The 14,231-nt window shown below is 53.8% G+C and overlaps 1 protein-coding gene across 1 annotated transcript in view; it reads right to left on the bottom strand.

The window, feature by feature from the left end:
• Nucleotides 1-6,822: 6,822 nt before the first annotated feature.
• Nucleotides 6,823-14,231, bottom strand: part of OPRD1 (opioid receptor delta 1) — a 40,389-nt gene continuing 32,980 nt past the window's right edge. Inside the window, exons 2-3 of the mRNA XM_040229818.1 lie at nt 10,178-10,527; nt 6,823-7,364 (exon numbers count right to left, since the gene is read on the bottom strand). Of these exons, the coding sequence (XP_040085752.1) occupies nt 6,823-7,364; nt 10,178-10,527 (892 nt within the window). The remainder of the gene's footprint in view (nt 7,365-10,177; nt 10,528-14,231) is intronic.

The following is a 14,231-nucleotide window of genomic DNA, read 5'->3' as shown; positions in this document are numbered from 1 at the left end:
GTGGGCCACAGGGAAGTAGGCGGAGTCCATCTGGAGGGAAGGGGCGGGGCGCATGCTAGGAAGTGGCTACAGCTGTCTCCTGTGTCGCCTTCTCCCATCAGATCAGGTTTTGACACCAGCTCAGTAGTTGCGGTGGGCTTAGTTGCCCTGAGTTATGTGGGATCTTAGTTCCCTGACCAGGGATCGAACCCATGTCCTCTGCATTCTTAACCACGGGACCACCAGGGAAGTCCCAGATGGGGTCCTTCAGGACAGTGTCACATCACCCTCTGGGTCAGCTCCTGAGGGTGGGGCTATACTTTTCCCTCTGTGAGCGGGCAGGTCTAGGTCATCCCCCCACAAACTGGGCTCCCCTCATGAGAGGACCACAGTGGATGAGCAAAAGAAACAGCCAGAGATTGCAGACACTGAGAACAGGGCTCACTTTATTGGGAAAACGGAAAGTTGGTTCCTTGGTCCCCAAACGGAACCTGGGAGAGGCAAAAGCCAGGTGTCTGAGTCAAGCTTTGTTTCTGACATGCCTGCCTCCCTGACCCACAAAGGGGGCCAACTCAGTGACACACACTGGACCCCTAGAGGGACTCTGGTTCTCCCAGTTTCTGGCAAATGCCCAGGGCATTTTACCAACAGATGTCTGTTTCTGGGATCGAGGAACATGAGGGAAACATCTTTCTCTCCCAGGAAGGCAGTGCCCTCAGAATCCATCAACCCATGTCCATGGTGCAGAGGCTCAGAGAGGGACAGAGCCCTGCTCAGGGGCACACAGCAAGTGGGAGATGGAGAGTCAAACCCACGTTCCCTGTGTACTGGCTTGGGACTTGTTTCAAGAGGAGATTCTAGAAGATGAGCCCATTGGATGCATGTCGCCTGCACTGACACCTGCCCAGGGACTCCATCCCCGTGACTCAACTATGCAAGTCAGGAGGCCCAGGCCAGTGCCACCCAGGGACCTTTCTTCCTTCCCAGGCTGTGCCCCAATCTAGGGTCTCGGAGACCCGGCGAGGACCCAAGGAGACAGCTCTGTAGAAGGTACTTGGGGAGAAGACATCCTCTCGAAGTTTGCTTCTCCAATGCTTGCTGTCCCCTCTTCTGAAACTCAAACTCAAGCAGATGGCTAAAAAGGAAAGTTCTTTGCTCCTGACCAACCTACAGCATTCAGAGACGGGGTCGGAGCAGGGATCAACAAGAACATTAGATAATGTTAAAAAGCTCCATTTGTTGAGCACTCACTGCATGCCAAGCACCTCTCTCCTCCACTCAGTAGAACAACTACCGTGTGTCATTGCAGTTCAGTTGCCAGGAACGCTTGTGTGACCCAGACAGACAGGTCCTTCACTCACAGCTTCTTTGTAAAACCCCACAGCTTCTTACCAGGGGAGCATCATCATCCACGATGGACGAAATGGGCTCAAGGAGAGAAGGGACTTCCCGAGGTCACACGGCACAGACGTGGTAGGCAGGCCACAAATTCACAGAGCAGAGCAGTCTTCTGAGGCCGGGGGCTACTGGATGGGAGAGAAGCCACTGCTGAAGTCAGAGCAGTTTCTCGGGCGGTCGGCCGGTGCCCCTGCCGCCCAGGTGATGAGACACAGAGCCTGCCAGGGAGGGTGCTCCGTTCACACCGTGTGAGCTGGAAGCGAGGGTCTCCCTAATACCCCTTCGTGTGATCACAGAGTGTCCACTTGGGAGTCAAGCAAGCAGAGGAAGTGGATTTGACAGACCCAAGACAGCATTCTAGCCGGGCCAGCCACGGGCCAGCTGTGTGGCCTTAGGCAAGTCATTGCCCTCTCTGAGCCTCAGCTTTCTCACCTGTAAAATAGGGGTAGCAGTCATGCCTATTCATAGTTATGCTGTGAAGATGAAGTGTTACCCCACGTCTAGTGCCTAGAACAATAATACACGCTGTCTGTATTCCCTGTTGTGATGACACTGGCCTCTCACCGAGATGGGGAGGCGAAGGCACTCCGTGCCCCGGAAGAGCTGCACACAGGTGGGGCTCGTGGCAGGCGCCGCTGATAAACCAGAGACTGAGCAAGCCCCCAGCCTAGCGCTCTGCTCCATCAGGAGGTCCATCCTGACCACATCAGCTCCCCTCCAGCTACCATTCTGAATTTCCAAGCTGCCCGCCCCAAGAACCACCCAGCCTGCAATTTGAGCCCCTGCTAGAAACTCCTCACCCATCACCTCCCCTGACTCCGTACTACGTGCGCAGTGCCCAGAAATGAAATAAAGGAAGAGATGATGATGAGTAAATAAATAATAAGAGAAAAGGGTGTGTGTGTGTGTGTGTGTGTGTGTGTGAGTGCTGGAGTCAGGATCCGGGGGGACCACTTCCTAGGGGTTTTGGAGCCCCTGAGCTGACTCCCAGCCTGGATCTGCAGTAGTTGCCAGGCGGGAAGGCTGGCAGAGGCCAGGCTGAGGATCTGCTGCTGACGAAGGGGCTGGTCTTGGGCCAGAGGCCCAGCAGAGGCCCAACCTGGACTGTTGCTCCTCTTAGGACATGGTGACCCCTCTTCATCTTAGGGAACATCTCAAATTCCAAGCCAAGCAAACCTCCCTAGACAGCAGCCTCTGGCACCCCCATTCTTATTACAGGAGAACCCTGGCTTGGAGGCCTACTATGCACCCTGGTGGCTCAGTCGGTAAAGAATCTGCCTGCAGTGCAGGAGACCCAGGTTTGATCCCTGGGTAGGGAAGATCCCCTGGAGAAGGAAATGGCAACCCACTTCAGTATCCTTGCCTGGAAAACCCCATGAACAGAGGAGCCTGGTGGGCTGCAGTCCATGGGGTCGAAAAGAGTCGGGCACGACTGAGCGACTAACACTTTCACTTTTTGTGTGCCCTGTCTTTCCTTCAGAGAGGGCACTTGGAAGTGAAGCGACTTGCTTAAGATCCTAATGCTAGAAGTGGTCAAGAATCCGTCAAAATCAGGACACTTACTAGAAACTGAGCATCGTATTAGAGGCTGACTCATTCCCTTGTCTTTCATCTAGGAGGAAGCAGAAGCACAGAGGGGGCAAATTGCTTATAGAGGTCACACAGCCAGGCAGCTAACATCAGAGCTGATTTCTGAATCCACTATCGAGGCTTCCAGGCCACACCGAAGACTGAACCTGAAGGCTCCAGTTTACTCCCTTCACTCTCCTGCCCTCCCCACCCAACCTCTCTTACATGACACTTGACATTATCCATCACTCCCTCCCCCTGGGAACGCCCTCCTCCTCCAGTTTCCATGGTAGCACATTCAACCCATCCTCCTCCTGCCTCTCTGGCAGCTTCTCACTCTCCATAGTGGCGCCTGAGCCTAAAAAGCAGGGGATCCCCAGGCTGGGTCCCCCATCTCTTCTCTCTTCATCACTACCCCTGAAAGCTCACCTCCTTTTCCATCTGGGTCTCCAGCTCTGACCTTGCACAGCCACTCTACTTTTGAGTAATAATGGATACTTTCCACATGTTAATAGCTCATGTGCTGGGCCCTGTACATATATTAATTCATTAAATCCTCACAACAATCCCATGAAGGAAGTCCATTCTACAGATGAGGAAACTGAGACACAGAGAAGGGAAACCAAGCTCTGACTCCAGCTTTAACCACTACTTCTATTACAAGAAGAGATATGAAATTGTAGGACATTTTGAAACCAGAAGCGAAAACTTTCCTCCCACCTCTTGAAAAGAGAGAAGTGGAAATTTTGTAGGAAATCAGACCTACTCCACCGCTTTGAGAGCCCGGTGATGATCTAGAATCACACTGTCAATTTGCAGCTTTAAAATGCACCATGCACAATACACTTTGAAACTTGAAGATTTGGAGAGCTTCAGGAGGAACAAAAGTTCATGGAAAATTGCCCTTTTCCCTCAGATTTTTTTCATTTAAAGATTTCAAAAACTTCACCCCAGGATACCGGCTACTAAGGCTCTTCTACTTCAATGATGCCTGGAATTCACTGAAAACTTGGACCCTGGAGTTCCACTGACTTGAGTTCTGCTACCACGAACGGGCTCTGTGAATTAGGGGTAAGTGGTTGACCTCTCTGAGCCTGACTTCTTGTTTAAAATAAAGGCAGTATTACTTGCTCCACCGGGCTGTCATGGACCAGAGAAATGATGGGTATCAAGCTCACGGCATGGGGACTAGCACACAGAAGCATTTGACTGAGCCCCACGCTTTAGCTGCACACAACTTCTTGGGTTTACCCAGTGCTTGATCATTCTATGCTTTTGCACACACTGCTCTCTCTTCTTAGTGGCTAACTCCTAGTCATCCTTTAAGGCCCTCTGACCCTTTCCACCCTTCTCAGAATTGCTACAAATATGGGTTTCAGTAAAAAGCTAGAAAAGACACTTCCCTGTGACACCCTCGCCCATCCTGGGGCTCCCTATCACCCCGCATGCATCACACTGAGATGCAAAGATTCATTTATGCTTTGGTCCAAGCATAGGCTCGAACCTTCTGAGGATGGGGCCATATTGGACTCACTTCTGAGTCCCAGTGCCCAGTGTGCACAGGAAGTAGATTTCAACATATTTGCTTTACCTTAAATGCACGTGGTCAGGACCCAGTGCTTGCTGACTCCAAGACAAAATTATATACCGGGATTGGTAACAAGCAGGCGGATCCAGACAGCCGCAAGAAATGGCAGTGACTGGGTCCAGAGCAGCCTCAAGACAGACCTGTCCCGGAGGGGTTGAAGGGGACCCGGTCTTTGCAAGGAGAATAAATAGCCCTGGCTCCAATGTCGCCTCCTTCAAGTCTTCCCTGGTTCCTAAATTGTCCCCTTTCTATGACATCTCCAGAAGGCACTAGCAGGAGGGGTCCCAAGTGATGATAACAAGTGTCCTGGAGTGTGTCCCCTGCCTTGCTGAACCCCCCACCCCATTCAGACACAGAGATCTTTATAGTCACAAGCTCCATTTGATCCAGGTGGACGGGGACCCCGGGCCTTGGTGGCTTAGCAGTCTGATTGGAGTGCTGGCTACGATCCCACATCTTCCAGGGCACTAGTGGAGCCACTTCCTGAAGGAAGGACATTCCCAGGTCTGGGGCTTCTCATCCTGAGAAGGTGACTATGTTTTGCCCACTAAGGGCATCCCTGCCCCTCTTGTTCCCAAGCCCACCTTGGTGCCTGAGCCCCAACCCCCAGAATGCTAGTTCAGCCCCTGCTGGAGTGACAGCCTCCCAGAGAGGAGAAAGGCTTTTGTTCCAAGGAAATGACTGTCAAAGAGAGAAGCGGTATATCGTTTTTTTTTTTTTTCCCCTGTTTGAGACAAAGACGTCAATTTCTTTCCATCTGTCCCAAAAAGGGAAGAAAATTAAATTTGTTTTTACAAAGATGTCAGCACACAGCTTCAATAGGGAGTCAGGGTGTATGTGACAGAGGCAGTGTTGTAGAGAGAAGGGAGAGGTGAGGGGATGGTGGAGACGAAGTTTGGGGTGGGGGACACAGAGAACAGACCAGACCCTGATAGAGGGGGAAGCAAAGATCTGGGGATGCTGGAATAAAATGTCAAACGAAAAGGAAAACTTCTATGCCTAACTCTGGTGGACCTGACCCTCAGCAACTTGAATGGGGCAGCTCGCGCAGGGGTGGGGACCTGGGGACACAGACTGATGCTGGCACTGCAGTTAGAAAAGCCTTCTTCTCCCCAGTCCCTTCCAAGTCAGGTCCCAGGGCCGGGATGCAGTTCATCAGACATACTGGGTGTAGTAGGCAGATGTTGGGAGAAGGGAGAGAGGATTTCTTGGAGGTTCTTATCAGGGTGCCAGTGTCTGAGAGGAGGAAAATGCCACCCTGGTGCTTTAGAAACCATCTCTCCACACACACACCCAGAGCCGGGGCCTCCTACACTCTGGGAGCTATTAGCGTGGCCCTCTGTCCTCCAGCACCTGGGCCAGAGAAGCCACAGCCGTGGGGACCCCCAAAGTGTCCTCCCTGTGGCTTGAGGACCTAACTTCAAAGTAGAAGCCCCCTCCCTCTGCCTCAGCCCCCACCAGCCTTTGGCACAGAGGCCGACTGGCAGCTCTGGTTTGGGATTCGCAAGCCCTCCTGACTCCTCCCCGTGGGGACCCCGCCCCAGCTGAGGCCCCTCTTGCTTGCTACCCTGTCCCGCAACTCCACTGTCCCATCTCAAGCTCCACTTCGATGCTGCGCCTCCCCTGCCCCTTCCAGGGAAACGACTGTCGAGGAGAGAAAAAGTGTATCGTTTCTAGTTTATTTTCTCTTCGTTCATAAAAATGGCAAATTGGGCCTGGACCTCGGCGAGCCCCGCCCCTTTCTGGAACTCTGGGCTGGGACTCGACTCCAAGCTGCGGCCCCATTGTTTGTACACGGGCCCTCTCTCCCAGCCCCGTCCGGAGCTGGAGCGTCAGCCTCACAGTCCCGTCCTTCAACTCACCCCCACAGGAGGCCCCTCCCCATCACACAGGGGCCCGATCTTGAAGCTCGATTCCACCGTCCTCAGCACCGGCCCTCCTTGGTCCTGGGCCGGCTCTCAGACCAGACTGTCACTGCCGCCAAAACCAGCTCCAGCTAGAACTCGTGGAAGGGGCCCCCATTTAGCCGCCCAATCCCAGAGCCACAGGTCCACTCCCCTGGGCTAGCGAGCTCCCCTTACCCCAACCCAAAGCCTTTGACCTTGAGCTCAGCCTAGAGGCATCGCCCCGCTGTCCGGCCCACTTCCAGCCCGTCCCAGATCAGCGATCCACCCGACGGCAGGGGCCCCGCCCGCCCCACCCCGCGTCGTGGCCCCCGCCCCCACTAGGACTCCGCCTAACCGCCGGGTCCCTGCGGAGGGGCGCGCGGCGGGCCGGCCGGGGCCGGGTCAGGCGGCTGCGCCACCGCCGGGGCCGTCGGACGGGGTGCAGGCGGTGACCCGTTCGCGGGCCGTGGCTTCGCGGGCGCGGCTGAAGCTGCTGGGCTCCCGGTGGCCGCAGGGCATGCGGCAGAGCTGGCGGAAGCAGCGCTTGAAGTTCTCGTCGAGGAAGGCGTAGAGCACGGGGTTGAGGCTGCTGTTGGCGTAGCCAAGCGCGATGCACAGGTGCAGCGCGGCCACCACGAGCGGGTCGCGGCGGTCGATGTCCACCAGCGTCCAGACGATGACGAAGATGTGGATGGGGGCCCAGCACACCACGAAGGCGCCCACCACCACCAGCACCATGCGGGTGATGCGCCGCAGACTGCGGTCCTTCTCCTTGGAGCCCGACAGCAGGCGCACGCTGCGCAGGCGCAGCAGCATGAGGCCGTAGCACACGGTGATGACCAGGATGGGCACGACGAAGGCGAAGAGGAACACGCAGATCTTGGTCACCGTGTCCCAGTACCAGCTGGGGTTGGGGAACTGGAGCATGCACACCACTGCTCCGTCTGAGCCAGGGAACAAGGAAAGACGCTGGGTGAGGGGCTGGTGGGCCTAAGGACTTCGTCTCCCTGCTCGCCCACCCTTCTCGGCTTAGCCAAGCCCCGCTGCCTCCTCCTGGCCTTTTCAATTCTTCTCCCTGCAATGTCCTCCATCACTTCTGCACTTGGTGAACTCCTACTCATCCTTCAAGACCCCAGCAAACTGGCCCTAACCAAGGAGGTCTGTTTTCTATGGTTTCTCCCAGTCCTTTTATCAGCTTCTGTGCCGTGGGGAGCCGTGATATAATGATAGAACTTAGCTCAAGCCCACTAAATGTCTGTCATGATGATAACTGAAAACTCTGCACACATTTGCAAAGTAGCTCCAGTGGGGACGGTACTGCTAAGATTGACTTAGAGAGCATGTGTTAAGAGTGGGACTCAGGCCCTGCTAACTGTGTGATGTGGCCTGGGCAGATTGTTCAACCTCTACCAGAGTTTCCATAAAGTGGGACTAACAACAGTACCTAAACTCATAGGGTTGTTGTGAGGATCAAATGGGCCATGGTGTGGAAAGCATTTAGCACAGAATGGTTCAAACACTTGGCGCACTCACAGGGCAGAAACGTGGGAGTCCAGGGGTCAGAGCTAGGGCCAAGGACGCAGATCTCAGCTTCACGTCAAGAACGTTCTGACTGCCACTCTTGTCCATAGATAAGAGGGGATGGAATAAGCTCCCTTCTCCTGGAGCGTGGGCTCAGGCTGCATGAGCACCTTGGGGATGTTATGGGACTCAGATACAGGGCTGAGGCTGGCCCAGGGGACTCCCAGGACCTCTTGGGATCCCGGAATCTGAGGACCCATCCAGGGGACTTGGAGTTTGAGAGCTGTAAGGGGCTGGGGTCCACAGACGGAGTGGGTCCACAGGATATCAGGCTGGCAGGACAACCACCAGCCACAACTGGACCCAAGGACTTTCATGGTACCGATGGTAGAAGCAGGCCCAGAGAGGAACAGCACTTGTCCAAGGTCACACAGCAAGAGGCTTATAGAGCTGAGTGCCAATGGCACACACTTAGGGAGTGAGTGTATGTGTGTGAGTGTGTGTGTGTGTGTGTATGAGAGAGAAAGAGAATAGGGGGCGGGGGATGAGGAGGCCCATCTGGCCCAGCCCCCAGAAGGGCTGAAGTTAATGGCCTGTAAACTGAAGGCTGACAGTGAGGAATGAGGTCCAGCTGCTGAGTCAAGACAAATCACTCAGAGACTATATAAGGGCAGGGGAACTCTACCCTTGTGAGGGTCGAGGTGGCCAAGAAACTCCCCACCAAGCCTGTCCCTCTCCTACAACAATGCAAACCTTCACCCTGGCGGCAAAAAGGAGCAACAGTTATGGGGACAGGAACCTTGGGTTCTAGGCCAGATTCTACCAAAGGTCTGCTAAATAAATCACCTGACCTCTCTGATTCTCAGTTTGCTTTCAGTCCAATGGAAGTAGGAGTCCCTGCCTTGTCTATCTCACAGGCTCAAATATTCTAATAGCTGCTATTTATTGGGCCTTGACAATGAGCCAGGCCTTGTCCTAAGTGTTTTACAACCTATCATCTCATTTAATCTTTTCAATACCCCATGACAGAGCGTGGGTCAAGAGAGGTTAGTGACCAGTGTCTTTGCTGCTGCTAAATTACTTTTCCCATTTATATCAAGTTGGGGTCATGTAACCAGCTATCACTGGACTTCCCATGTGGCTCACTGGTAATTCGCCGGCCAATGCAGGATCCCCTGGAGAAGGAAATGGCCACCTACTCCAGTATTATTGCCTAGGAAATCCCATGGGCAGAGGAGCCTGGCAGGACTACAGCCCATGGGATCACAAAAGAGTCGGAATGACTAAAACAACAACTAACCAGCTATCACTAGGAAGTGAGGGGCCCCGCATTTACACCACTGCCACATTCATCTGCTGGCCAGAGGCTAGTGCGTGCGTATGTGCTAAGTCGCTTCACTCGTGCCTGACTCTTTGTGACCCCATGGACTGTAGCCTGCCAGGCTCCCCTGTCCATGGGATTCTCCAAGCAAGAATACTGGAGTGGGTTGCCATGCCCACCCCCAGGGGATCTGCCTGACCCCGGGATCAAACCCTCGTCTCCTGCGTTGCAGGTGGATTCTTTATTCATTGAGCCACCGTGGAAGCCCAGATGCCAGCACAGTGTAGCCCAAACCATCATTTGGAGGCTGGATCCCTGATTGACTGTGTGGACTAGAGCCCCTCCTCCTCTTACCCTGGACTGTGAGGTGACTGAGAAATAAACTTCTACTGCGTTAAGCTATGGCTGTTGTTACAGCAGCCACCCTGAGTGATACAGGTAGTTACTATACTACACTAATTAGTACAGCATTTTACTCTGAGGAAATGCGCCTGTCATTCTATGCAGGCCATACTCTAGCCTTGCTTTGGTCATCTGGGCCAATGGGGTGGAAGGGAGTTTGGGATGGGATTGCAGATCTTGTGGCCCCCACTGCTCACTGGTCACCCTCTCCCCACTGGCTATCCAGCCACACATCTGGCCATCCATAATCCCATTCATAAAATTTCTTTGGCCAACCACCCATATGACCACTGACCAGTCATTCATTCTCCCATCAGTCCACCACTCACATTCCCATTGGTTGATTATTCACACTCCTACTGGCCAGCCATCCACCCTTTCATTGATCAGCAACCCACACTCCATTGGTGATCCACCTACACCCACGCTGGTAAAAGGTCTACAAACCCACAGAAGCCTGTGTGCTGCCTCCTGTGGTCAGTGATCCGTACCAAGACTCCCTTCCTCACTCACCCCGGGGGCGGGTCACAGCCATGACCATGATGGGTACACCGACACCGGAGGCCAGGACCCAGATGCAGATGTTGATCAGCTTGGCCTTGGCAGGGGTGCGGAAGTCCAGGGCCTTGACGGGGTGGCAGACAGCAATGTAGCGGTCAACGCTCATCATGGTGAGCGTGAAGATGCTGGTGAACATATTGTAGTAGTCAATGGAGAGCACGACCTTGCAGAGCAGTTCCCCAAAGGGCCATGTCTCCATCAGGTACTTGGCACTCTGGAAGGGCAGTGTGCTGGTGGCCAGGGCGTCTGCCAAGGCCAGGTTGAAAATGTAGATGTTGGTGGCCGTCTTCATCTTAGTGTACCTTAAAAGGAAGTGCAAATATAATCGTTCCATTTCACGGATTTCAGTTTCACATGAAACTTACGGAGGGGAATGACTGACCCAAAGTGACAGGAAAGGTCAGGGGCAGAGGTGGGACTAGAACCCTATCTGATTCAGCATCACTCCTTTCCACTATAACAGATTCAAAAGGAGTTCTCCAGCAGGGAGTAATTTTAGTAAGAAGTTACTCAAGGAAAAGCCCTTATCTTCTCAGGGGTTCTATGCAATATGCTTACGTATAAAACTGGGCTCCAGACGGAAACAGGTCTCAGTTCTAATACTGCCTCTACTATTTATTAGCTGAGTGACTCTGGGCTAGTAACTTGACCTCTCTAAGCCCTGGTGTCCATATTGTTAAGAAAAAAAAAAAGAGCGATACTTTTACCAACCTCATAGGGCGGTTATAAAATTTCATAACAGATGATAGAGCATTTAACCCTGAGCTCAGAGCATGGTAAGTGCTCAGTATATGACAGCTGTTATTATTCTCCATATATAAACTGAAGCTGAGGGCTAGACCAGAGTGACCTGACCCTCTGGCCTTTGCCACTGACCTGGCCTTTGGGGAACATGATTAGCCAACTCTGAGGAAGCTGAGACAAACTGGCTGGGGCCTCAGACTGCCTGGGTGTTCTCCAGGATTGACCGGGGCTCCCAGTCGGTGGGCCTATCCAGGCCACCTTAGTCCAGTCCCAGGTGGCTGGACTTCCCCAGCTGTGGGCAAGGGAAGCAGGTGACAGAGTCACACACCTGACCCAGGCCATGAGTCCAGCTGTCCAAACCAGATGTCTGCAGCCACGCCGGGCACCCAGAGCTCGGCAGCATCCTTCCTTGGTCTACTTGCTGCCTAGCTGCCGGCCCTACAGCTGGCCTCTTGTTGGACCAACATTTACAGTCATGACCTCTCTTATACTGAGGCCCAGGCTGAGCACCAGGTAGCCTGGAGGAGGCTAAATACACTGAAACAGATCATCCCCGTGCAGCGTGATCACCACAGAAACACACAGACACCAAGGCAGGGGTAAGGATACCTTCCATGATACTGGAGTGATCTGAGAAACCCAGGGGAGGGTTGCATGAGCAACTCTTCAAATTTCAGAGCAAGAAGAGCCCAGAGAGACTGAGGGAAAGTTTTTACTACCCTGTGGTCCAGGGACTCCAGAGGGAATTACCAGAAGAGTCTGTGAGAAGTGCAGATTCTTAGACCGCACCCCACCCCAGATCTTCTCAACCTTAATCTCTGGAAATCGGGCCTGGGGAATCTTCATCTTCACACACACACACACACACACACACACACACACACACACACATGTGCTTCTCATGGACTTTAATGCTTGGGAAGCCCCTAAAGGGCTTCCCTGGTGGCTCAGTGGTAAAGAATACCTGCCAATGCAGGAGACATAGGTTTGATCCCTGCTTCGGGAAGTTTCCTTGGAGGAAAAAATGACAACCCACTCCAATATTCTTGCCTGGGAAACCTCATGGACAGAGGAGCCTGGTGGGCTACAGTCCGTGAGGTCTGAAAGAGGCGGACACAACTGAAAGACTAAGCAGCCACAGTGCAGCCTAAAGCCCACGCTGGGGGGAGGTGAGAAACTGATCCAAGGCCACAGAGCCGCGGTGGCGGACCAAGCTGAGAGCTTGGCCCTCCTGGCGTCCAGATAGTGCTCTCTCCCCGCTCCACCAAGGCTGGAGCCACACCGCGCACCTCTGCTCCTCTGGGCTGAACCTGCCTGACAGCGGCCGAGTCTGGTGACCCCAGGATGAGCGCGCCCAGTGTTTTGAATGACTGGACGAACTCACATCACCTAAAGCTGCTCCTTCACAAAGTGACTGATTTTCTTTTTTTTTTTCTTTTTTGGTTTAAAAAAAAAAAAAAGGACTCTTTCATTGTCCTCCAGGGCCAGCAGCTGTCTCACTTCCTCCCAAAATAGCTGTCATTTGCCCTGGGGCTGGAGAAGCAAAAAGTTTTGCTCAGAGACAGCAGAATTGCAAGTCTTGGGAAGTCTGCCTTCAGCGGTGCGGGATCACAGCTGTGTGGGAGGCGGTCTCAACCCCACAGCTGACTCGTCTAATTTCACTTCTTTTACGCAGAACAATTAGAGGCTGTTCTCTGCCTGCTATTTTGATTTGTGAAGGATCCTTCAATTCCCAGAGGGGGCTGGGATAAGGGGAGAGGGTGATGAAGCTGCTGTAGCTGGCCCAGACAGGGCTGAGGCGCAGCCGACTCTGGGGGTCGGTGGGGCCCCGGTAGAGGGAGGGGGAGGCTCACTGGCCGCCAAGCCGGGTCCTCCTTGCCTCCTCAGTACCAGTCCGGCCACTTGACGGCTCTCAGCCCCCTAGGGATTGTGGTTTAGCCGCTAAGTCGTGTCCGACCCTTGAGACCACATGGACTGTAGCCCGCCAGGCTCCTCTGTCCATGGGATTCTCAGTCCCCTAGGAGCTCCTCCTCTCCACGTTCCACAGACTGGCCCCTACCACCTCTCAGGCCTCAGCTCCCAGAACCTTCCTCTTGGTGGATGTCCCTTCTCCGCCCTCCCCGCCCCCGCCCCACAACAGCCTCTTTGCTGTGCCTTGGCCACATCAAGCCCATCCCACCGCAGGGCCACCAGACTGCAGTTCACTCAGCCCAGAACCCTCATCCTCCATATTTTGCATGGCTTGTTCCTTCTTTTTTTGTGTGTGGCTGTGTTGGGTCTTAGTTGCAGCATGCAGAATCTTTATTTTTGGTTGCAGCAAGTGAGGTCTTAGTTGCAGCACCAGGGATCCCTGACCAGGGATGGAACTCAGGCCCCTGCACTGGAAGCTCAGAGTCTTAACCGCTGGACCACCAGGGAAGTCCCCCATTCTTTCACTTAATCCAGGACTCTATTCAAATATCTCCTCCTCAGAGCTGCTGCCCCAATATCTTGGTACCCTCTCTCCCCTCCATCGCCTTGCGTGCGTGCATGCTAAGTCACTCAGTTGTGTCTGACTCTTTGCAACCCCATGGACTGTAGCCCGCCAGGTTCCTCTGTCCATGGGATTTCCCAGGCAAGAATACTGGAGTGGGTTGCCATGCCCTCCTCCAGGGGATCCTCCAGACTCAGGGATCAAACCTGCGACTCCTTTACTGCTGACCCACCAGGGAAACCCCTCTATCTCTTTACACTGCTTCAGTCTTCTTTACGAACCCTGAAGTACAAACCACCACCTGACTTTTATCTTTTCTCCCCCTTTGCCTCTCTCACCCACATAAGCTCCCTGAAGGTAGGGCACATTGCCCATCTTGTACCCTGCTGTATCATCAGGCCTCCCAGACGAACAGCAGCTTCTCCATCAACATCTGTGGTACAGATGTCTTAGTCCAGACCTCCTCCGCTTTCACGGGGACCATCACAGCAGCCTCCTGCCCCACAATTCATCCTCCACGTGAGTCAGGGTGCTCACAGTAAAGGTGAGTTTGCTCAGGCAGATTCAACTCTATCCCTTATGATCCTTCCATGGCTCCCCATTGCCATCTGGATAAAAACCAAACTCCTCACACTGGCATTGCATCTGGGTGGCCTCCCTCCCCACTGCGCCTGCCCACGCTGTCCAATCCCATCTGTGGTTCCCTCAGACGTTTGTTCGTTCTAGTGTGCCCTCCCTCCGAAGAGCCAGCCGCTGTGTTGGTTTGGCAGGAATCCTCCCGACTGCATA

This window comes from Oryx dammah, unplaced genomic scaffold (assembly GCF_014754425.2).
Source record: "Oryx dammah isolate SB20612 unplaced genomic scaffold, SCBI_Odam_1.1 HiC_scaffold_27, whole genome shotgun sequence".
Lineage (NCBI taxonomy): Eukaryota > Metazoa > Chordata > Mammalia > Artiodactyla > Bovidae > Oryx > Oryx dammah.
The sequence above is the reverse complement of the archived record's forward strand: the minus strand, read 5'-3'. Positions and strand labels throughout refer to the sequence as shown.